Source organism: Elephas maximus, chromosome 4 (assembly GCF_024166365.1).
Source record: "Elephas maximus indicus isolate mEleMax1 chromosome 4, mEleMax1 primary haplotype, whole genome shotgun sequence".
In the NCBI taxonomy this organism is placed as follows: Eukaryota; Metazoa; Chordata; class Mammalia; order Proboscidea; family Elephantidae; genus Elephas; species Elephas maximus.
This window is the reverse complement of record NC_064822.1, coordinates 106,738,116-106,762,231: the sequence shown is the minus strand read 5'-3', so window position 1 is coordinate 106,762,231 and position 24,116 is coordinate 106,738,116. Positions and strand designations below refer to the sequence as shown.

The 24,116-nt window shown below is 47.1% G+C and overlaps 1 protein-coding gene across 5 annotated transcripts in view; it reads left to right on the top strand.

Moving 5' to 3' along the window:
* Nucleotides 1-24,116, top strand: part of GALNT6 (polypeptide N-acetylgalactosaminyltransferase 6) — a 44,321-nt gene that overhangs the window by 11,630 nt on the left and 8,575 nt on the right. For all 5 annotated transcript variants that reach the window (XM_049883124.1, XM_049883127.1, XM_049883123.1 and 2 more), the window contains 4 exons: nt 3,799-4,389; nt 5,380-5,552; nt 20,382-20,531; nt 21,590-21,824. In XM_049883124.1, coding sequence (XP_049739081.1) covers nt 3,899-4,389; nt 5,380-5,552; nt 20,382-20,531; nt 21,590-21,824 — 1,049 coding nt within the window. In that variant the 5' untranslated portion in view covers nt 3,799-3,898. The remainder of the gene's footprint in view (nt 1-3,798; nt 4,390-5,379; nt 5,553-20,381; nt 20,532-21,589; nt 21,825-24,116) is intronic.

Genomic DNA, 24,116 nt, shown 5'->3' with positions numbered 1-24,116 from the left:
CCCACATTTTATAGATGAGGAAATTGAGGCTTAGCGAGATTAAGTAATTTGCCCAAGGGTCACACAGCTGCTAGTGATAAAAACTAACACTTTTTGATAATTCACCATGTGCAGAGACAGCTAAGCCTTTTTCTTGACTGATTTCATTGAACTTAATCCTTAAAACAATCCTAGGAGGTAGGTGCTATTACTAGAAGGGGCAGAACTGGGATTTGTGCCCAGGTCTAATGCCACCAATATCTAGCATTTAACCAGTGAGCCTTATACACCCAGAGCTTTCCACAGAACATTTTACAAACATCCCTCCTCTGAGCTGAGGGACCACGTGCCTGGGGGGTGGAGGCCCTATGCCCAGTTCTGCCTGGAAGGTGTTGTCATGAGATATTAGAATTTTTTTTTAATTCTTTTTTATTAAATATGAGTTGATCAACCACAAAAAGACAAACAACCCAATTAAAATTTGGGCAAAGGATATGAACACGCACTTCACTAAAGATGTTTAGGGGGCTAACAGATACATGAGAAAATGCTCTCGATCATTAGCCATTAGAGAAATGCAAATTAAAACCACGATGAGATTCCATCTCACTCCAACAAGGCTAGCATTAATCCAAAAAACACAAAATAATAAATGTTGGAGAGGCTGCAGAGAGATTGGAACTCTTATACACTGCTGGTGGGAATGTAAAATGCTACAACCACTTTGGAAATTGATTTGGCACTTCCTTAAGAAGCGAGAAATAGAACTACCATACGACCCAGAAATCCCACTCCTCGGAGTATATCCTAGAGAAATAAGAGCCTTTACACAAACAGATATATGCACACCCATGTTTATTGCAGCACTGTTTATAATAGCAAAAAGCTGGAAGCAACCAAGGTGTCCATCAAGGGATGAATGGATAAATAAATTATGGTATATTCACACAATGGAATACTACACATCAATAAAGAACAGTGATGAATCTGTGAAACATTTCATAACATGGAGGAACCTGGAAGGCATTATGCTGAGTGAAATTAGTCAGATACAAAAGGACAAATATTGTATAAGACCACTATTACAAGATCTTGAGAAATAGTTTAAACTGAGAACACATTCTTTTGTGGTTATGAGAAGGGGGAGGGAGGGAGGGTGGGAGAGGGTTATTTACTGAATAGATAGTAGATAAGAACTACTTTAGGTGAAAAAAAAATAGGTGAAGGGAAGGACAATACTCGATACAGGGAAGGTCAGCTCAACTGGACTGGACCAAAAGCAAAGAAGTTTCCTGAATAAACTGAATGCTTCGAAGGTCAGCAGAGCAAGGGCGGGGGTTGAGGGACTATGGCCTTGGGACATCTAAGTCAATTGGCAAAATAAATTCTATTCAGAAAACATTCCGCATCCCACTTTGAAGTCTTCAATGGGGTCTTAAATGCTAACAAGCGGCCATCTAAGATGCATCTATTGGTCTCAACCCACCTGGATCAAAGGAGAATGAAGAACACCAAGGTCACAAGATAATTATGAGCCCAAGAGACATAAAGGGCCACATGAACTAGAGACTTACATCAACCTGAGACCAGAAGAACTAGATGGTGCCCAGCCACAATCCATGACTGCCCTGACAGGGAGCACAACAGAGAACCCCTGAGGGAACAGGAGAACAGTGGGATGCAGACCCCAAATTCTCATAAAAAGACCAGACTTAATGGTCTGACTGAGACTAGAAGAATCCTGGTGGTCATGGTCCCCAAACCTTCTGTTGGCCCAGGATAGGAACCATTCCTGAAGACAACTCATCAGACATGGAATGGACTGGACAATAGGTTGGAGACAGATGCTGATGAGGAGTGAGCTACTTATATCAGGTGGACACTTGAGACTGTGTTGGCATCTCCTGTCTGGAGGGGAGATGGGAGGGTAGAGAGGGTTAGAAACTGGCAAAACGGTCACGAAAGGAGAGACTAGAAGGAGGGAGCGGGCTGACTCATTAGGGGGAGAGTAAATGGGAGTATGTAGTAAGGTGTATATAAGTTTATATGTGAGAGACTGACTTGATTTATAAACTCACTTAAAGCACGATAAAAATTATATTAAAAAAATATGAGATGATAGAGCAAATTTTATGTCATGTGTTTTTTGCCACAATAAAAAACACATTTAAAATGAACAGTTATAGAAGAATATTTGTAAAATATGAGTAGGGTATATGAAGTTGCTACGGGTCAAAATCGACTCGACAGCACTCAACAACAGGGTATAAAGAATAATAATACCACCAGCAGTCACCCTCATCCCTTTAAGAAAAGACACTGTCATGGATTGAATTGTATCCCCCCAAAAATATGTGTATCAGTTTGGCTGCACCGTGATTTCCAGCATTGTGTAGTTGTCCTCTATTTTGTGATTGTAATTCTATGTTAAAAAGGATTAGGGTGGGATTGTAACACCCTTACCCAGGTTACATCCCTGTAAAGGGAGTTTCCATGGGCTGTGGCCTGTACTACCTTTTATCTCTCAAGAGATAAAAGGAAAGGGAAGCAAGCAGAGTTGGGGACCTCATATCACCAAGAGAGCAGTGCCGGGAGCAGAGCTCATCCTTTGGACCTGGGGCCCCTGCACAGGGAAGCTCCTAGTCTAGGGGAAGATTGATGATAAGGCCAACAGAGAGAGAAAGCCTTTCCCTGGAGCTGACACCCTGAATTTGGACTTTTAGACTACTTTCCTGTGAGAAAATAAACTTCTTTTTGTTAAAGCCATCCACTTGTAGTATTTCTGTTATGACAGCACTAGATAGCTAAGACAGACACCTTACTTGGAAGTCCCTTTTGTGCTTATCTCTATTCCTGTACCTTTTCCTCCCTCTTCAGAAACTTTGGCTTTATCATTCCTTTAGTTTTCTTTATAGTTTTGCCACATATTTGTATTCCTAAACAATATATTGTTTAGCTTAACGTGTGTTTGAATTTCCTGTAAATGGAAGCATACTGTGTTATCTTTCTGCAACATCCTTTTTTCACTCAGTATTGCATCCTTGTTACGTGTAGAAGTGGTTCGTTCTTTGTTATTGCTGTAGAGTGCTCCATGGTATGACTATTTCACATTTTATTCATTCTGCTGATGATAGAGGAGCCCGGGTGGTACAGTGGTTAAGCACTTGGTTGCTAACCGAAAGGTTGGCAGTTGGAACCCACCAGCCGCTCCACAGAAGAAAGATGTGGCGGTCTACTTCCGTAAAGATTACAGCCTAGGAAACCCTATGGGGCAGTTCTACTTTGTCCTATAGGGTTGCTATGAGTTGGAATTGACTGAATGGCAGTGGGTTTTGTTTTGGGGTTTTTTTTTTGTACCACTGATGGCCATTTGGGTTGTTCCCAGTTTTTGTGATTTTAGTCAGTGCTGCTATGAACATTCCTGTACACGCCTCCTGGTTCACGTGTATGAGGGTTTATCTGGGATATGAAACAAGGAGTGGAATTGCTGGGCCATAGGGTATGTACATTTTAAATTTTACTTGATAATTCCACATTGTTTCCCAAAGTGGTTATGTTGATTTAAACCTCTTCATGTAGCATTTCAGTATTCTGGTTTCTGTAGATCCATGAATCTCAGGATCTTAATACAGGAAAGAAACACTGAGTCCAGTTGCCTCATTTTATGGATGAAGGGAATTTTGGCAAAGGAAAGTTAAGTGGCTGGGCTAAGGGAATGCCACCATTCAACAGCAGAGCCTGGACTTGAACTTCAAACACCTGACCCCCTCCCTGTCCCTCCCCTGGCTCATTTCTCTCTCTCTTCCCCTCCCTTCTCAGGCTAAGGTCCCAAAGTGTGGCCACCACGACTTAATGCACTCTCTCCAGGGTGGGCCCAGCACTTGGAGCTGACCTAGCTGGGCCTCACCGATTCCAGGGGATGAGGCTCCTCCGCAGACGCCACATGCCCCTGCGCCTGGCCATGGTGGGCAGCGCCTTTGTGCTCTTCCTCTTCATTCTGCAAAGGGATGTCAGCAACAGGGAGCAGGTCACGGAGAAACCATGGCTAAAGTCCCTGGTGAGTCAGAAGGATCACGTCCTGGACCTCATGCTGGGAGCTGTGAATAACCTTAGGGATTCGATGCCCAAACTCCAGATCAAGGCTCCAGAGCCCCAGGAGACCATGGTGTCAACAAACCAGTCCTGCCTCCCTGGGTTTTATGTCCCAGCCGAGCTGAAGCCCTTCTGGGAACGGCCACCGCAGGACCCCAATGGTCCTGGGGCAGACGGAAAAGCATTTCAGAAGGACAAGTGGACCCCGCAAGAGACCCAGGAAAAAGAGGAGGGCTATAAGAAGCACTGCTTCAATGCCTTTGCCAGTGACCGGATTTCCTTGCAGAGGGCACTGGGGCCAGACACCCGACCCCCTGAGTAAGTAACACCGAAATCCTGGGATGAGGTCAGGGCTGTACCAAAGGTGTGACTGGCGTGACCATAAACCCCCCGAAAGGAAAGAAAGGATGTTCAGCCAGATGGTTCCTTGAGATCCAGGAGTCACATACTCCTATCCCCCATCCCCAAAATGCAGTGTCAAGAAGGGACAGTGTGGTCAAGTGCCACCGAGTGGTTGGAATGGATAAGGATAGAGAAAGGTCACAGGAAATTGACTGTGATAATAGTGTCAGATTACAGGGACTTAATGAGGAAATGGATTAGAGGAACTGTAGTTTGTAAAAAGAAAGGAGCCTTTTCCTCTCATTGAGTATGGAAATTATAGTAGTCACTTTTCTCAGGTGTCAGTTTTGCCATTATCACGTACCCCTCTGGAACTTCTGGATTGCATTACACTTTATGCAGCACACATTACTGAAGAAGAGAGAGTCAGCCCTGGGAACTCCCAGCAGAGAGCAGACAGAGAAGTGAGCCCTCAGCAATACAGCTGCGGGGCCGAGCCAGCACTGGGGAGCTGAGTTTTCAAGTGAGGTGGCTAGGTCCAGTGCCAGAGGCTCAGAGAGGGTGGCAATTTTAGAGTGATCCAGGGACCAGTTAAACCAGTCAGATGCTGTTGAGTAAATTCCAACTCATGGCAACCCCGCATGTGTCAGAGTAGAACTGTGCTCCACAGGGTTTTCAATGACTGATTTTATTGGAAGTGGGCCTTCAGACCTTTCTTTCCAGGTAGCTCTGATGGACTCAAACTTCCAATGTTTTGGTTAGCAGCTGAGCATATTAACTGTTTGCACCACCCAGGGACTTTTGGCCTGGGGGAGGGAGTAGATATTCTGGACAGCAACAGGGAATGTGGCTCATGGTTCAGAGGAACAGAGGGTGGTTGTGGGGGGCCTTTGGACAGAGCCCTCTCTATCTCCTGAGGAATTCCCAGGGGCCTGGAGAGGTGTGTCCACACTTTCATCCCTCTAGGTGTTTGGACCAGAAGTTCCGGCGCTGCCCCCAACTGCCCACCACCAGTGTCATCATTGTGTTCCACAACGAGGCCTGGTCTACACTGCTGCGAACGGTGTACAGTGTCCTGCATACTGCCCCTGCCATTTTCCTGAAGGAGATCATACTGGTGGATGATGCCAGCACTGAAGGTGAGGCTTGAGGGGCCCTGAGGAGGGGTCAGGGTCTCCCATTGGCACTCTGGGAAGGAGGGTAGGGCCTCTCGAGGGAGCAGGCACCACATTCCTAAAGCCTGGACCTTCCTAAAGCCCAAGAGCTTTACAGTTCTGGCCTCCAGGACTCCCTTAAGACTGCCAAGACCAACCCCAATTCAGAAGTGCTGAGAGAGGTCAAGACAGGTGGGGCGGGGGGCCTTCCCCTCTGTATCACATGCAAACCACTCTTCTGCTCTTAAAGATTCCACCTACGAAGCCCTGTTTACTATGGTTGTTAATAGGTAAATGAGGTTGCCCTCCAAACTTCCCACCTTTCAAGGCAGTTCCATAAACATCTAATGAGCACTTGCCCTTTACCTGGCACTGACCTAGGACTGGGGGACACCATGACAAATGAGGCAGGTCCTGCCCTGAAAAGGCTACTAACCTTCACAGGACAGCCAGCCGTTTACAACAGCAATCAGTAACAGAAAAGGCCATGGACTTGGGAGTCTGATACCCAGGGATTCAAATTCCAGCTCTAAATCTTCCTAGGTCTCTGACACTTAGCCTCTCTGAACCTCAGTCTCCTCTTCTAAAAATAACTGACAATTGACTCCCTCACATGGTGGGTGAGGGATCCAGGCAAGATACATGATGAATGAGATAATTCATGTGCTACAGAGTACTTGGCATTGAGCAAGAGCCCCATAAGCATTAGGTTCATTTTGTTCATTGTAGGGGAACAATGGGCCATGGGAGGGCAGAGCCAGGGGTTATTATTTCTGCCTGGCATGGCTGGGGGCTTCACAGTGGAGGCCAGATTGGAGCTGGGCCGTAAAGGATGAGTGTGATTGTCTAGGCAGAGAAGAGGGTATGAAGGGCATTCCTGGAAGAGAGAACCACATGAGCAGAGCCTACAGACATCAATGTGTGTGTGGAACTTTGAGAGACCTGGTGTGGCTGAAGCTTAGATTTATCATAGAAAATGAGACTAAAAAGGCACTGAATAAGCATTCATGCCATGCTGAAAGTGTTTAGGAAGAAATGAGGAGCCATTGGCAGTGTTTAAGCTGCAGAGTGATATGTTTCAGAATGATGGCAGCCTTGGGGGTAGAGGGGGCATGGTAGTTGGCAGAAAGAGAGGCGGAGGTCCCAGAGTTCTGAGAGCAAGTTCTTAAAATCACTTGAGTGGAGTTACGGGGCCAGATCTAGGAAAGTGGCTGTGGTACTGATGCATCATTAGACCAGGATTCTCCCGGAGCTGAGCCCTCTTCCCAGATGGCACATGGTATCTTGGCCTCTCCCAGGTTGGCCCTCTGTGCCCAAGCTCCCATATCAAGGGCAGGACCTGATTCCAAGCTTCCCATCTTAGGCCCTTGGGCCACCCCCGTGGAGGGCTGCTGCTGTCTCCTTACCTTGCCCCCACTTCCCTCATGCCCTCCAGGTTAGGGGTGATGCTAAAAAGATGACTAGGGCTGGGGAAGGCCATGGAAGGAGGACTGAGTGTCAGGACTGTGCAATCTGTATCTTTAGGGAACTCATATTGTCCCAGGGAGGGCAGGCACTTAGCTGCACTAACGAAATAGCACGGGTGCAGTGATAAGGGTCTGGTGAAACACAAAGATTAGGCTTCTGGGAAGGGAGGGGCAAAGTTTGACAGAGATAAGAGGGGCTTGCAAGTAGTCTCTGGGGAATCTCCAGAGCAATGGAATGGTTACATGGAATGTGTACCAGCCACCCTTCCTCTCAAACTGGACTCTCTTATGACCCTTCTCCCTCTAACCCTGTGCCACCATCCCCCGGAAGCTCCTTCTCCCTGAATCACATGAGGCGGGGGTTCTAAGCTGTTTTAACTCGTCACTCAATTTAGTGAGTTCATAAGGTACAAGTGCCCAATTGGGCAACTCCTCTGACCAGGCTGGACAAGTGACATGGTGCCAGATAGGCACAGGAAGCATCTAAAGGGTGGAGTCTCCTGTGCCCAGTGGGGTGAAATTTGCCGAAGCCTCTCCGAAGTGTCTGCTCCTTGGGGCCACCAGACACATACTCATTCCCTCTGGCTATTTCTCCCTTGTGGCCTTGAAATTTCTCTTAAGGCCAATTCCAGCATCTCTGAATCACCTGCCTGAAAAACCTAAGCTAGCGATTCTTACTTTTCTGTGTCCTGGCCTCCTTTGAGAATCTGTGAAGAGCTACGCCCCTTTCCCTGCAATGGTGCATAATTTCCCACAATGATATGCACACACACATTTTTGCATGTCATTTCAGGGAGTTGGTAGACCCTATGATAAACAACCCTACCTCGAGGGCTTTCAGACTGTAGAGATACTTTAAGCAATGTTCAGTTCAGTGGGGAAAGGGGAAAAAAACCTCAGACTCCTGGTCAGAAATCTCTGCGGTCCACAGTGGGATAAAATTTCCCACACATTGGACCATTCGATCAGATTAACCGGCTCCTGTTACTCACATACAAACGGGGCTGTGTCTCTGCTGAAATATGATGTCCACGCTCTCTCTCCTCCTACCCAGGCACCCGGCAGCTGCTCTGTAACCGTGAATACACGAGCATTTGATGCAGGGGGAGAGGAGGCCCAGTGCCAGGCTGGAGAACGTTTTCTTTCCCACCTCAGAGTCAGAACTAGGCCAAGTACTTCACTCGTGAGGAGCCGCGTCAGCAGTCAGAGTTTGGTCCTGGTCTGACACACTCCTTGAGCTTCTGAAAACTGGCCCCCCAGTCCCGTTAGCCTACTCTGCCCCAAAGAGGGGCACATCCCCATGTCCAAAGCCCTGCCTGCCCCTGGGGGAGGCCAAGGAGAAGAGAGCCTAGGTCTCCCTCCTGTGGGGATTTCCTGGAGGAGATCAGACACATACCCAAGGCCCAGAGAGCATCTGGGAACGAACATGACCCTTAGTGAGCAAGTTCCTTACAGAGAGAGGAGGTGGGGTTGGTCAGGGAGGGGGTGCTGTAGGAAGGGAAGGTAGAGAGATCAGCAGAGGGAGGAAAGGAGAGAAAGGGCAGCCCTGAGGTCGGGAAGTGCCCTGTGCGGGACCCAGGGAGGAGATGGGAACGTGGATTAACCCAAGATTTCTCCCACTTTCGCATCTCTTGTTGATCAGAACTGAGCTAAGTGGCAGTTTTTCTTATGGCCACCTGCGCTCCTAAGAGGTGTCAGGGATGCAATACAGAAATTGCTCAAAGGCTCTGATTTTAGATGATTTACAACTTCCAGTGTCTGTCCCAACCTCTGAGCTTGTAGTGTAATAGAGGAAAATATCTCTATATTAAACCTTATATCCTGGATTTTCTGGGAAAGTTTCCATTGCAGTATTTTCTTCCGTTTCTCCTTATTAAGAAATTCTACTAATCCCACATGTAAATGTCATCTGCCAGTCTACCCCTGAAAGTGGGAAGTGTCAGACACTGAGTCTTGATTTGGGTTAGAAACTATGGCCCAAGATCCAAATGCTCTACCTGGGCAGGTGGATTATAGAATATTCCCAAAGGGTATCAAGCTTGTGTATTTCTCCTCCCATCCTTCCTAACGGATTAATCAAGAAAAATTTCCTAGTTGCAATTAAATTTGAGGCTGGATAGAACATGGATAAGCAGAAAAATAGAATAAAAAACAAAACAGGAAAAATTAGAAAGACAGCCTTCCCTGGAAGAAAAGGTGTTCTTTTTTACTTTTCTAGATTTTTCAGAAGCCAAGGAAGAAGGGAACAGTCCAAGCAAGAGAAGTGTCAGTAAAGGCAGGAATTCACTGATTTGCATAATGAGTATTTAGGGGTCACCTACTGGGTGGAAGACCTTGTGCCAAGCCTTGGGGATACAACAGCAAATAGGTTAGGCAACGTCTTTGTCTCCTTGGAGTTTACTTTTTTAGTGGGAAAGACACAAAATAAATAATTTCAGATAGTAACAAGTGCTGTGTAAGGAAAAAGAGAAAATAATGCATGGTGACGGAATAGTGACTAATTAGGGAGCTCGTTTAGTTAGGAGTCCCTGGATGGTGCAAACAGTTAACACACTCAGCTGGTAACCAAAAAGTTGGAACTTCGAGTCCACTCAGACATGCCTCAGAAGAAAGGCCTGGTGATCTACGTCTGAAAAATCAGCCATTGAAAATTCTATGGAGCACAGTTCTATTTTGACATACATGGAGTTGCCATGAGTTGGAATCAACTGCACAGCAGCTGTCTTTTTTAGTCAGGGTGGCGAGGAAAGGCTACTCTGAATGTTCCAATCAAAAACAAAACAAAAAAACCAAACCCGTTGCCATTGAGTCGATTCTGACTCATAGCGACCAGGGAACAGCAAATGCAAAGGCCCAGAGGCTTGGTGTTTTAATGGGGCAAAAAGCAGGCCAGGGAGGCTGGAGGGAAGTGAGCAAGGAAGCAGAAGGAACACTGGTGCAAAGTGAGTTTAGAGAGGCGAACTGAATCATGAAGATATTTGTAAGTGATGATCAGTGTTTGGATTTGTATTTTTTGTTTCTTTTTGTGATAAAAAAAATATACAACCAAACATTTTCCATTTCAACCATTTTTATGTATGTAGTTCAGTGACTTTAATGTTATTCACTATGATGTTCATCTATCACCTGAATTTGTTTTGTTTTTGTGGTGAAATATACACAACAAAACATTCATCAATTTCTACGTGTGTAGTTCAGTGACATTGATTACATTCTTCATGTTGTGCATCCATTATCACTATCCTTTTCAAAATTATTCTATTAATGTAAAGTCAGTGCCCCCTAAGCAAAAGTTCCCCCTTTTTCCCTCCCTGCCACCTCTGGTAACCACTAATAATCTTTGGTTTCCATATATTTGTTTATTTCGTATAAGTGAGATCATACAGTGTCTTAGTTACCTAGTGCTGCTATATTGTCTGGCCTTCAGCTCTGCCTCCCAGGCCCAATGGAACGGCAGCTCTGCTCCCTCAAATTTGAGCAGCCCCATTCTCTTAGTTCCTTTAAGTGGCGACTCCACCCTTTGAGACCTGAGAGGTTGTGGGCCTACCCTTTAAGACTGAGGTAGCTCTGCTTCCTGTGTTCCTTGTCTTTTCAGCTTCTACTTCCTGGTTCCTTGGCCTCTCAGCCCCTTGGGCCTCACTGCCTGCATCTGCCCTGCTGGGGCAAGTGTTCCAAAGCTCTTTAGCTCCACTGATAAGTGCCTGGAGACACCCCACTCTGCCAGTAAACTTCCACCGGAAGACACTCAGCTCTCTTGCTCCATGGATTGGCAAGCCTAGCTCCACCAATAAATGCTCAGAGGCACCCCACTCTACCAGGAAGCCTTCTGCCAAAGGCACTCAGCTCTCTCACTCTGTGGGTCGGCTCCAGCACTGTCTGGTGCTGGTCTCCTGGTTCTGCTGCTGCCTCTTGCCATCTGCACCATTTCCAGTGTATCAGCTCTCCTCATTTCCTTCTGAGTCCTTACCAGTAGTCTTTGATGTCCATAATTTCACCAATGATCTCTTCAAGATAACCTAGGCTTTAACTATTAGTCACTTTAAAACTTTTTCAGCCTCTATCCATTCACAGTTTCAAAGCCACTTCCACATTTTAGATATCTGTTAGAGCAGCACCCCACACCTGGTACCAAATTCTGTTTTAGTTATCTAGTGCTGCTATAACAGAAATTCCACAAGTGAATGGCTTTAACAAAGAGAAATTTATTCTCTCACAGTCTAGGAGGTTAGAAGTCCAAATTCAGATTGCCAGCTCCAGGAGAAGGGATTCTCTCTCTGTTGGCTCTGGAGGAAAGTCCTTGTCATCAATCTTCCCCTGGTCTAGGAGCTTCTCCATGCAGGGACCTCCGGTTCAAAGGACGCTCTATTCTCCTGGCTCTTGTTTCTTGGTGGTATGAGATCCCCATGTCTCTCTGCTCACTTCTCTCTTATATCTCAAAAGAGATTGATGTAAAACACAATCTACTCTTGTAGCTTGAGTACTACCTCATTAACATAACTGCTGCTAATCTCACCTCATTAACATAGAGGTGGGATTTACAACAATTCAGAAGATCACATCAGATCACAAAATGGTTGACAATCACACAATACTGGGAATCACGGCCTAGCCAAGTTGACACATATTTTGGGGGGACGCAGTTCAATCCATGACAAGCACCATATATCCGACGCTCGTTTAGGGCATGTACAGCCTCCTGGTGAACATTTCCCTAACCCTGAAAAGTACTGCCACTTAGCAGCACCATAATTGTGCCTGTAGGAAGCTGTTCCATCGTTCTATCAAGCCAGTTGCTTTAGGATCATGGGGAACATGGTAAGACTAGTGAATTCCATGATCATGGGCCCATTGCCACACTTCATTTGCTGTGAAGTGAGTCTCTCGATCTGAAACGATGCTTTGTGGGATACCATAATGGTGGATAAGGCATTCTGTAAGTCCACAGATGATCGTTTTGGCAGAAGCATTGCATGCAGGGAAGGCAAATCCATATCCAGAGTACATGTCTATCCCAGTAAGAACAAAATGCTGCCCTTTCCATGATGGAAGCAGTCCAGTGTAATCAACCTGCCACCAGCTTGTTGGCCGACCTCCTCAAGGAATGATGCCATATCAGGGACTCAGTGTTGGTCTCTGCTGCTGGCAGATTGGGCACTCAGCAGTGGTGGTAGCCAAGTTGGCCTTGGTGAGTGGAAGTCCATGTTGCTGAGCCCATGCATAACCTCCATCCCTGCTACCATTGCTGCTTTGTTCATGAGCCCATCGGGCAACGACAGGAGTGGCTAGGGAAAGGATGACTGGTTTCCACAGAACGCATCATCCTGTCCACTTGATTGTTAAAATCCTCCTCTGCTCCCCTTTGGTGAACATTCACATGAGACACAAATATCCTCACTCTTTTGGCCCATCCACAGAGCTCTCTCCACATACCCCTCCCTATACCTCCTTATCACCTATTTTCCAAATATATTCTTTCCAAGTCCCTGACCATCCAGCCAAACCCATGAATCGGTATACAGTCACACAAGTGGCCTTTTCTCCTCCCAAGCAAAGTGGATAACCAGGTACACTGCTAGAAGTTCTGCCTATTGGGAGGATTTCCCTTCACCACTGTCCTGCAGGGAGGCCCCAGAAAGGGGCTGTAGTGCTGCCTGTTTACCTTCAAGTGGTCCCTGCATATCACACAGAACCATCTGTAATCCAGGCGCGAGTTTTCTCTTCCTCAGTCAACTGATCATAAGGAATTCCCCCATGGGGCTATAGATGCTGACTGGGAGAGGGAGGGTAATGTGACAGGAGTCTAGATCATGGCCGTTTGGGCTATTTCCTCATGTAACTTTTATCTTCAGCTGCTGCTTGAGCCCGATCTCGAATATACCACTTCCATTTAATGATAGAGTGCTGCAGTGTGTTTCCGACTTTATGGCTCTGTGAGTCAGACAACATCCAGTTCATGATGGGCAGCTCAGGCCACATGGTAACTTGGTGGCCCATGGTTAAACATTCCGTCTCTACTAAGGCACAGTAACAAGCCAAAAGCTGTTCTTCAAAAAGAGTAGTTATCTGTTGAGGATGGCAGAGCTTTGCTCCAAAATCCTAAAGGTCTGTGGTGTGATTTACCAGTAGGGGTCTGCCAAAAACTCCAAACAGCGTATCTATCTGCCACTGACACTTCAAGCACCATTGAATCAGCTGGATAATATGGCCCAAGTGTCAGAGTAGCTTACATAGCAGCCTGAACCTATTGCAGGGCCTTCTTTTGTTCTGGGCCACGGTCAAAACTAGCAGGTTTTTGTTTTTGTTTTTTTAATTTTTATTGTGCTTTAAGTGAAAGCTTACAAATCAAGTCAGTCTCTCATACAAAAATTTATATACACCTTGCTATATACTCCTAGTTGCTCTCACCCTAATGAGAAACACACTCCTTCCCTCCACTCCCTATTTCCGTGTCCATTCGGCCAGCTTCTGACCCCCTCTGCCCTCTCATCTCCCCTCCAAACAGTAGCTACCCACATAGTCTCATGTGTCGGCTTGATCTAAGAAGCTCGCTCTTCACCAGTATCATTTTCTATCCTATAGTCCAGTCCAATCCCTGTCTGAAGAGTTGGCTTTGGGAATGGCTCCTGTCTTAGGTGAACAGAAGGTCTGGGGACCATGACCTCCAGGGTCCTTCTAGTCTCAGTCAGACCATTAAGTCTGGTCTTTTTACAAGAATTTGGGGTCTGCATCCCACTGCTCTCCTGCTCCTCAGGGGTTCTCTGTTGTGTTCCCTGTCAGGGCAGTCTTCGGTTGTAGCTGGCCCCATCTACTTCTTCTGGTCTCGGGCTGATGTAGTTTCTGGTTTATGTGGCCCTTTCTGTCACTTGGGCCCATAATTACCTTGTGTCTTTGGTGTTCTTCATTCTCCTTTGCTCCAAGTGGGTTGAGACCAGTTGATGCATCTTAGGTGGACACTTGCTAGCGTTTAAGACCCCGGCTTCCACTCTCCAAAGTGGGATGCAGAATGTTTTCTTAGTAGATTTTATTATGCCAGTTGACTTAGATGTCCCCTGAAACCATGGTCCCCAAACCCCCGCCCCTGCTACACTGGCCTTCGAAGCATTAAGAAACTAGCAGCTTTTTGAGTCATTTGATAAATAGGCTGGGATAGCACACCTAAATGAGGGATATGTTGCCTCCAAAACCCAAACAGGCCCATCAGGCATTGTGGCATTGTGCCTTCTTTTTAGTTGTAGGAGGAAACAGATATAACAACTTATCTTTCACTTCAGAAGGAGTATCCCAAACCACTGGACTCCTAAAAATTTCACAGAGGTAGAAGGTGCCTGAATTTTTGTGAGATTAATTCCCCACTCTCTAGCACACAACTGTTTTACCAAAAGTTCAGAGTCATTGACACTTCTTCCTTACTAGGTCCAGTGAGCATAATGTCATCAATATAATGGACCAGTGTGATGTCTTGTGGAAGGGAAAGGCGATCAAGTTTCCTGTGAACTGAATTACGGCACAGGGCTGGAGAGTTGCTATACCCTTGAGGTAGGACAGTGAAGGTATATTGCTGGCCTTGCCAGCTGAAGCCAAGTGGCTTCTAGCGTTCCTTAGAAACCGGAATTGAGAAAAAGGCATTGGCCAGATCAATAGCAGTGTACCAGGTACCAGGAGATGTATTAATTTGCTCAAGTAGTGAAACCACATCTAGAACAGCAGCTACAATTGGAGTCACCACCTGGCTAAGTTTATGATAGTCCACTGTGATTCTCCAAGATCCACTTGTTTTTTGCACAGACCAAACAGATGTGTTGAATGGGGATGTAGTAGGAATCACCACCCCTGGATCCTTCAAGTCTTTGATGGTGGCAGTAATCTCTGCAATCTCTTGAGGAAAGTGGTATTGCTTTTAGTTTACTATTTCCTAAGTAAGGGCAGTTCTAATGGCTTCCACTTGGCTTTTCCTGCCATAATAGTCCTTACTTCACTTGTCAGAAATTCAGTGTGGTGGTTCTGCCAGTTGCTGAGTATGTCTATTCCAATTATGCATTCTGGAATTGTGGAAATCACTACAAGATAGATTTGGGAACCTGCTGTGAGACAAACCTAAGCTAAGCTAAGACTTCTTAATAACCTGACCTCCACATGCCCCCACTCTGGTGGGCCAGGGTGATGTTTTGGGTCTCCTGGCATTAGCATCAATTCAGAACCAGTATCCAGTACTCCCTGAGAAGTCTGATTATTTCCTTTTCCCCAGTGACAGTCATTCTAGTAGAAGGCTGTAGATCCCTTTGGGGAAAGCTGAGAGAAAAATTAACAGTGTATAAATTTTTGGCAGTGTCGTAAAGTCCTTTCTCCAGGGGACCCAGCCTCCCCTTCGTTCAAGGGATTGTGGATCTGTAAATTGGCTCAAGTCTGGGAATTGATTGAGCAGCTGTGACTTTCTAGACTGGTGATTCAATTATTCACCTGACCTAGAATTCTTCTGCTTGTACAGATCAAGTAAATACTTAGTAGATTTCCCATCTATTTCACTCCTAGGGACATCATGACTAAATAGCCAATACCATAAGTCTGTATGAGTCAGACTATTCTGATTACTACTTTGACTCCACTGTCCATTAAAGAAACCATGCCCATCTTGTCTTTGTCAATAGAATGCCGCCACTTGAACCCTACTACCACAGGGTCCAGTTAGATGTCTTAATTTAGTTAGGGCAGTTTCCACTGTCAAATCTGACTTACATAAAATAGCAATTACAGCAGTCTTCAAGGATGCTGTGGCTCCCTTGGCAAGTTTGTTCCTCACAGTTGTGGTAAAAGATGTGTCCTCTGGGCACTCCATGTGTGGCTCTGTGGATCTAACCTTATAAATCCACTCTAACATGCCAATTTCCCTAAGTCTTTGGATACCTTCTACATACAGTATACCAAGGCAGGTCAGGTACTTCAACTTGATTTAGTGTAGGCCGCCGCATAATCCATGCTTCAGCAAACCGACCAAATGAAGTATTAGCTCCTTTCCTAACATCTTGAGTTGAAAAATTTAATGAAGAATCTGTGCTTAGTGAGCCCACATCAGTAAACTCAAACTGATCCAACTTTATGTACCTTAAACCATCATCCCACACATATTCCCCAGGTCTCTGTTTCTACGTATTAGAAAAGTCAAGAAGTTCTTTTGGAATGTACATTTTGGAAAGTAGTGTACCTCCTCCTGGGTCACACTTTGTATTTCACCTTTTGGGGCTTGCTGGGACTTAAGTCTAGCAAAAACGAGTGGTGGGGGTGGGTCCTGGGAACATTCAGCAGTGTCTTGAAAGATATCTACCCCAGCAGTGCCCCAGGCAATGATTCAGATGCCACCCATGTGTTAACTCAGACAAAGGCTCTTCAGGCACAGCTGGGTTAATCTCATCAGATGGGGTTGGAGGGGATAATGGTTTTACTGCGAAGTGTGATTTAGCTGACAAAGATGTGGTAATCTCTTCAGATGGGAGTAAGAGGACTGGTTCTGTTGGCAAGGGCGAGTCAATGGAATTTAGGGGCTCAGTGTCCCCAGCTTCCTGATTATCTGTCCATATGTCCCCATCCTAAGTTTCAGGATCCCATTTCTTCCCAGTCAATGCCCTCACTTTAACTTCAGCTACCATTTGAGGTTGGAAATTCAGTTGGTATTGTAATTTGTCCACTCTTACAATAAGACTCTGGTTTTCGGCAATATCAGCTCTGTTACTATAAGAAATAAGGCTTTCTTTTAGGACACAAGTGGCAATTCTGAGGTCTTTTATATGGCACTTGAGCTGTGACTCAAACCCTAATCTCATCCCTTTATTTCATCACTTTGTCTAGTGAAAGTAGGCCAACCAGCTAGCTTCCCTATACTTCTTATTCTGACAAAACTATAGAAAAGTATCAAACATGCAGTCACCCAGAGCCTCACTTCTCACCAATGCTTGATCTGTTGGTGGTGATATTTTGCATATTAATATTGCCACCTCACGCCGTGGACTAGCAGCACCCTCTTTACTACTGGAGGCAGAGTCATCAGTGCCTATAAGATTAATCAGACTTGAGAACCAATTTAGAAAACTCATCATTATGATTTTGTTTCTCTAGAACCATTTCTGCTACCAAATGTCTTAGGCTGGATTCTCTAGAGGAGCAAAACTAGTGAGCAAAACTAGCAAAAATAGAGAGAGAAAGAAAGAGGGAGAGATTTATCTCAACCACTCACGTGGTTGTAGAGGCTGGCAAGTCCAAAGTCCACTGGCTAGGCATCAGGCTGGAGGCTTCTCCTGACTCAGGGACCCAAGACTGGCAAGTCAAGACAGCAGGCTGTTGGTTCAAGGGCTGGGAAGGCTGACGAATCTAAGATCAGCAGCTAAGATGGCAGGCCGCTCACTCAAGTCCTAAGAACTGGAGGTCAGGTGATAATGAGCCAGATGTAGAATCCAGAGCACACAAGCGAGCTTTGCTAGAACATCCGTGTGTATTGGATGCAGGCCACAGCCCTGAGGAAACTCCCCTTACAACTGATTGGCTGATCACATGAGATCACATCATGGAGGATGACAACTTCATTATATAACCACCAAACCACTGAGAATCATGGCCCAGCCAAGTTGACACACAATCTTAACAGTGTGGGGTCCCAGAGGAGCCCTGCCTGTAAGGCTCAGAATCCGGAGGTCCATCCTCATCGCCGGAGACTGGAAGGAAGGTACGGGAAATGGCTTTGGGTAGAACTCAGGCCCCCTGAGGTTCACAGCTCAGTACTTCACAGTCTCTTACCACAAAACCCACTTCCTGTGATGTTTTGTCCCCGGGTTATCTCCACCACTGTGAACGTCTATAAACCCAGTTAAGCAAGTTCTCAGGGGGAAAATCAGCCACCCTGAAAAGGTGAGGCTCCTGGCCAGGGTTCCTTTCCCCTTCCAGCACTTGGGATTGTAGTTAGATTATGAGTCTGGGAGCTCCTTGAGGGCAGGACTCAGACCAGGCCCCTCCATGCCCAGGGTAGTGTCTCTAGCACCCAGGCAGGGCTATAGCAGACATTTGCTGAGTGAGTGGTGGGCTGAAGCTGTCACATGAGGCTAAATTTGACTCATGGGGTTCTGGTGCCTGAGACAAGAGGCCCCATTCCTGGAGTAAGATACAGCCTCTTCTCAGATGACTGCCCGAAGGATCCCTTCATAAGTTGGCACCGCATCAGAACACTGTCTATCCAGAAGGATTGAGAAAGAGAGAAGAAAAGAGCTGAAGTTCCCATTTATGGAAAGTTTTATTCTCCTGGAGCTCCCCTCTCCTAGGCAGTGACCAAAGCTAGACTAAGGAGGAGCAGTGTCCAAGTACCTTTCTCTCCTCCTCCCTCCTGGGATCTCACACATACGGAAGTGGCTAAGGCCCTGGATGACTGACGGAGGCCACACAGGCCACACTGACACCCATGCACGTTGTGTCCTTGCTGCCCCCAGAGAGGGGAGATGAGGATCCTCAGACGTGGCTGCCATTGCCCTTTGCATTTCCTGTGACCCTGGGCTCGTCACTTTGAGTCTTAGCTTTCCCATCTATAAAAGCTAGGGAAAAAACTCTGTATTTCATAGAGTTGTTAAGACTCATTTAAAAAAAAAAAAAAAAAGTTGCTGTGGAGTCAACTCTGACTCATGGCAAACCCATGTACGACAGGGTAGAACGGTGCGCCATAGGGTTTTCAGTGGCTCCCTTTTTGGAAGCGGATTGCCAGAACTTTCTTCCGAGGCACCTCTGGGTAGACTCAGACCTCCAACTTTTTGGTTAGCAGCCAAGTGTATCAACCATCTGCACCACCCAGGGACTCAATTAACCTTCGTACAAAAACCAAACCCATTGCTGTCGAGTCGATTCTGACCCACAGCAACCCTATAGGACAGAGTGGAACTGCCCCACAGGGTTTCCAAGGAGCGGCTGGTAGATTCGAACTGCTGACCTTTTGGTTAGCAGCTGTAACTCTTAACCACTGTGCTACCAGAGCTCCAGTTAAGCTTCACAGAGAAGATTAAATAAGAAAGTAAACATGAAAGGACCTAGTTCAAGAGGCGGCACATAGTAGGTGCTCAAGTGTTTGGGTATAATGTGTGTGTATGTGTGATCACAACCCAAGCAATTGATTTCAGGACACATGGTGCAGTCAGTGCCAGGTCACAGCCCCAGAGGGAAAACATACACACCTGCCTTTCACCTCCAAAACTATAGGCAACCCCATCCCTTGCAGTTGGGAATAGAGCAGTGGCACAGATAAACCAAACTGGCAGTTAAGAAAACATAAGGTTTAGAATATGTTTCATGATGGATTGTTTCAGAATAGAGCTACTTGTAAGGCTCTGAAAATTTCAGATTGAAGAACAAGGTCATGAATTAAACCCCAACTCAGAATGAGCTGGCAATCTCGGGAGAAATACCTCTCCCTTTTCAAAAAGCTTTCCTTGAAACTCAGGATGACTGCCCCTCCTGGGGGCTCTGCCTGCCCTGTACAACCTCTGGCAGGTCACCTGCCCTGCAGTTACCTGCCCCTGGCCAGCCTTGCCCCCTGGACAGTGCACTCCTTAGGACAATGACCATATGGGCCAGGCTCACACTCTACCCCCCAACTCCTATCACTGTGCCTGGTCCAGGGCAGGCATCTGGTACATGATTTTTTTTTTTTTTTTTTTAATGAAAAAGCTGTCTGATGTCTTTTCATCTTCTTAAAGAATACCATATGCAGAGGAGGTAGTAAAGAGGATTAGAATAAGACTTCCTGCTGCTGATCCAGCAAGCAAGAAATCAGACTGTATGTGTGCTCTACATGTCAACCACACTCTGAAGAGTCTGGGAGACCAGGAATCGTAGACACTAAGAAATGTCTGCCACAAGCTCCAGGTGTGGAGAGAGGAGGAGGCCAGAATCTCAGTTCTGAAAGATAGTGGCTGAGAGGGTGGGGTAACCAGGAGAGGCTTTTGAGAGCCTTTGTCAGAAGATTGTTTGATTTGTGGACAAAGAAACACAACTCTCAGGTCCTGTCATGACATTACAGAAGGTGCCTAGGTAAATAGGCCCAGGATCCAACACTGCAGAGCCGCTGTCCTGGCAAGGTGGGCTTGGGATAGCGGGGTGGGCTTGGCCACAGGTGGGGCTTCCCCTTCCTCTCCGCATTCTCCTCCTTCCGGCCTCCCCCGCTCCGCCCCTCGCCTCCAGCTTCTGTGGAATTGCTTAGCTGTAGGTGCTGGAGGGTTAAAAGTCGGGCCTGCTGGAGGCCCAAGAGCACTTGGGCTTGGTGCCCACACAGGATTAGGTTTGCAACAAAGTGGTGAGCTGGCAACAATGACACTGTCACTTGCAGAGTACTTAAAGGAGCAGCTGGACCAGTACGTGAAGCAGCTGCAGATCGTGAGGGTGGTGCGGCAGCAGGAGCGGAAGGGGTTAATCACTGCCCGGCTGCTGGGGGCCAGCGTGGCACAGGCAGAGGTGCTCACATTCCTGGATGCCCACTGTGAGTAACAGGGTGCTGCCTGACCGCCAGGAGGCCTGGGTGTGGTCCGGGGCGGCCTCTCTGGGCCTCAGCTTCTTCCCTGGTGGAATGGAAAGCTGGGACCACAGGCAGCATCACCAAACCCCCTTCCTGCTCTACTGTCCAAGAGTGTGGGAAGCTTGGGACCTGCCCCAGCCTTTCCTACCCCTTTCTCTTTCCCAACTCCAAAGATATTTATCAGTAGGGACAAACAGAACTCAAACATTTGGTGACCCAAAAATTGCAGGGAGTGGGCCCTGGGGCCCCAGACACGCCCCCCTCCCCATCCGTTCCTTTTTCTGAGCTCAGCCCTCAGAGAGGCCTCCCACCACCACTAAGAATGGCTTGTGTGGAGTTTCCTGTAGGGCCACACAGACCCAGGAAGGCCTTCCATCCTGCCTCAAGCCAAAACATCTCCCCACCACTGGTCGGGGAAAAAATATACCCTAAGAGGGGAGACATATCTTGGCAAGAGCTCTGCACGTGGTGTCAGAAGACCTGGGTTTGCCCTCTGGCTCCACCACTGACTGAGCCTCAACTTCCTCTTTGTAAAGTGAGAATGAGGATACTGACCTTACTCACCTAGCAGAATTATCACTCTGAGGGCTAAATGAAGTCGTATTTGCAGAAATTCATTGAAAATCTGACAGCTAGACAACTGGAGCTAAAGCTTAAGATGCAAATACCCCTGGGAGAGGAAACAGACCTTTCTGAAATCCTCACTTGAGTGGAGAGGGCTGATTCGGTGAAAAGGCTAGATGATTGGAGGTGCCATCTTACTCCCCGGAGAGTGCTGGTGTTCTTGCCACGAGATGGGCAGAGGTTCTAAGACCCCCATCCTCCTATCCGAGGCTGCCTCCACCTGGGAGTAGCTGGGGGTTTGGGGTGGAGTCTCAGGAGAGCTCTCTACGCCGTGCAGCTTGTGTGTGTTTCTCAGTCTATAACCAGGGAGTAGGTGGAGGGTCCTTCTGTTCTGGGTCTTCTCCCTGGGGTGGCTCTGGGCAGGGCCCTGACTGCTGCCTCCTGGTCCGGGCCTGCAGGCGAGTGCTTCCATGGCTGGCTGGAGCCCCTCCTGGCTCGCATTGCTGAGGATGAGACAGTGGTGGTCAGCCCAGACATCATCACCATTGACCTGAACACTTTCGAGTTCTCCAAGCCTGTCCAGAGGGGCAGAGTCCATAGCCGGGGCAACTTTGACTGGAGCCTGACCTTCGGCTGGGAAACTGTCCCTCTGCATGAGAAACAGAGGCGCAAGGATGAGACCTACCCCATCAAGTAAGGACCACAGCCTGGTGAGCTCGCAACTTGGCCTTCTCGGCCCCAGTCCTATCCATCTCATATCAACATTTATTAGGTGCTCTACCAAGCACTTGACACATTTTATGTAGTCCTCACTGCCTATCGCAGGTACTATGATTAGCCTGTTTTACGGATGAGAACGTCAAGGCTCACTGTAATAAACATTTGGCCTAAGATCATGTAGCTAGAAAATGATGGAGCAAGGATACCTAGCCTGGCCTGCCTAGCCCAAAGCCCTCTCCTAACTGTGGCACTGTACTGCCCCACGCCATAACAGTTTGCTCTTACCACTCACTGTGTGGCAGGCACTGGGCTAAGGGCTGTACATACTTTATTTCATTTATTCCTCCCCAGTCATCGAAGGTCATGACTGGTGCTTGCAGAGCAGGTGAGAGAGGGTGGAGGGAGGCCATTGTTGAATAGCCATTGGGACTGAAGGGGTGCCATGTGTGCCCAGGTCACTATCTTTGAAAAGACAGAACATACTAAAAGGAAATAGATGAGCGTGCTGCAGTTTGCACTTTGTTGCAGCTGCCATGAATTTTTTCTGTAAAGGGCCAGCTAGTAAATATTTTGAGCTTTGCAGGCCACATACAGTCTGTTGCATATTCTCTTTGTTTATGACCCTTTAAAAATGTAAAAACCATTCTCAGCTCCAGAGCCTTACAAAAACAGGCTGTGAAGCCAGATTTGGCCATGGTTAGTCAATATCTGGGCTAGACTGTAGATGTTGTTGTTGTTAGTTGCTGTCAAGTCGACCAATTCATGGTGACCCCATGTGTGCAGAGTGGAACTGTGCTCCATAGGGTTTTCAAGGCTGTGATCTTTTGGAAGCACATCATCGGACCTGTCTTCCAAGGTACCACTGGGTGGGTTCGAACTGCCAACGTTTCAGCCAGTAGTTTGGCACTTAATTGTTTGTGCCAGAGGACTTCTGTATGATGACTACTCAAGAGTTTATCCACTGTGAATATCCACAGTGCCCAATTCAACTCCCTCCACCATACACACCCACCTGCCTCTCCCTCTCCAGATTGCCTGCTGGTGTTGTTAGAGACCACAGGTTTATTTTAACGGTTGTCACTCCCAATTGAGCTGGGGAGTGACTGTTAGAATATTTGGTTTTGGATTATCTGTGCCATTGTTTTCTTCTACTGGCCAGGAAACTTAAAAGACTACTGAATGTACATTAGGGGTGGAGGGAAGAGCGGGTTGGGGATACAGTAGCTAAAGATAAGAGGGTAGATTTAAAGGGAGAGGGGGCTGGAGTTCCTCTCCCTTCACATACCCAGAGCCCTAAGAGACGCTGCCCAGGGTTTCAGTAGAAAGGACTCCCACGGACCCTGAAAAGCCAGCTGCTGGCTCCATCAGGAGGAGGAAAGGAAACAACGGAAGGGGAGAGGGGAAGCCAGCCTGAGCAAGAGGGTTTCCCGGCTTAAATTCCTTCCAGAAGCGGCCGAGAGAGCTGTGTATAGTCAACCTCAAGGCGACAACATCAGTCTCAGGGTAACACCAAGGTCAGGCTCCTGGGTGGTCACCTAGACAGATCAGTCCGATGAGCACTGGGTGAGCCCCACCGTGTAAGGCACCTTGCTATGTTCCAGCTTTACAGAGCAGTCAGTGTCTCTCTCATTGGTTGTAGCGCATGGAGCCACCCACTGGTGGCAGCAAAGCTCTATTCAGGCAGCCTGGCCCAGGCACAGAAGCCAACAGCCAATGATTACATACCCCCCTTCCTTTCTGTTTCTCCTTGTACAACTGGATACTTTCATCTTAGCTCAGCTCCTCTTATGAGCAACCTACTATCTAAATTCAAAGAATGAGATGTTTTTGTTCATTTATCTTGAGTCTGTGCCTCCCTGCCTTTGTCTGAAGCCAGAATCTTTTTGCAACCTCCCAAAGGCTCCCTTTAGTCCAAATTGAGCTTGATCTCACCTCACTGCTCATCCTATTCCCAGGAACACCTCTTGTCATGTTCCCCTGTTCAGAGCAGCTAGTAGCTTTTCCCCAAAGCTAAAGTTTCTCGCACAGTATTAAGTACGGCGGCCAGGATCCTACTAATGTGCAGGCTCTATGGTCAGCAGTTCGAATCCATCAGTCACTCCTTGGAAGTTCTGTGGGGCAGTTCTCCTCTGTTCTTTAGGGTTGCTATGAGTCGGAATCAACTTGACGGCAACGGGTACGGGTTTTTTTTATAGGTTGCCATGGAGCCTTGGTGCTGCAATGGTTAAGAGCTTATCTGCTAACCAAAAGATTGGCAGTTCAAAT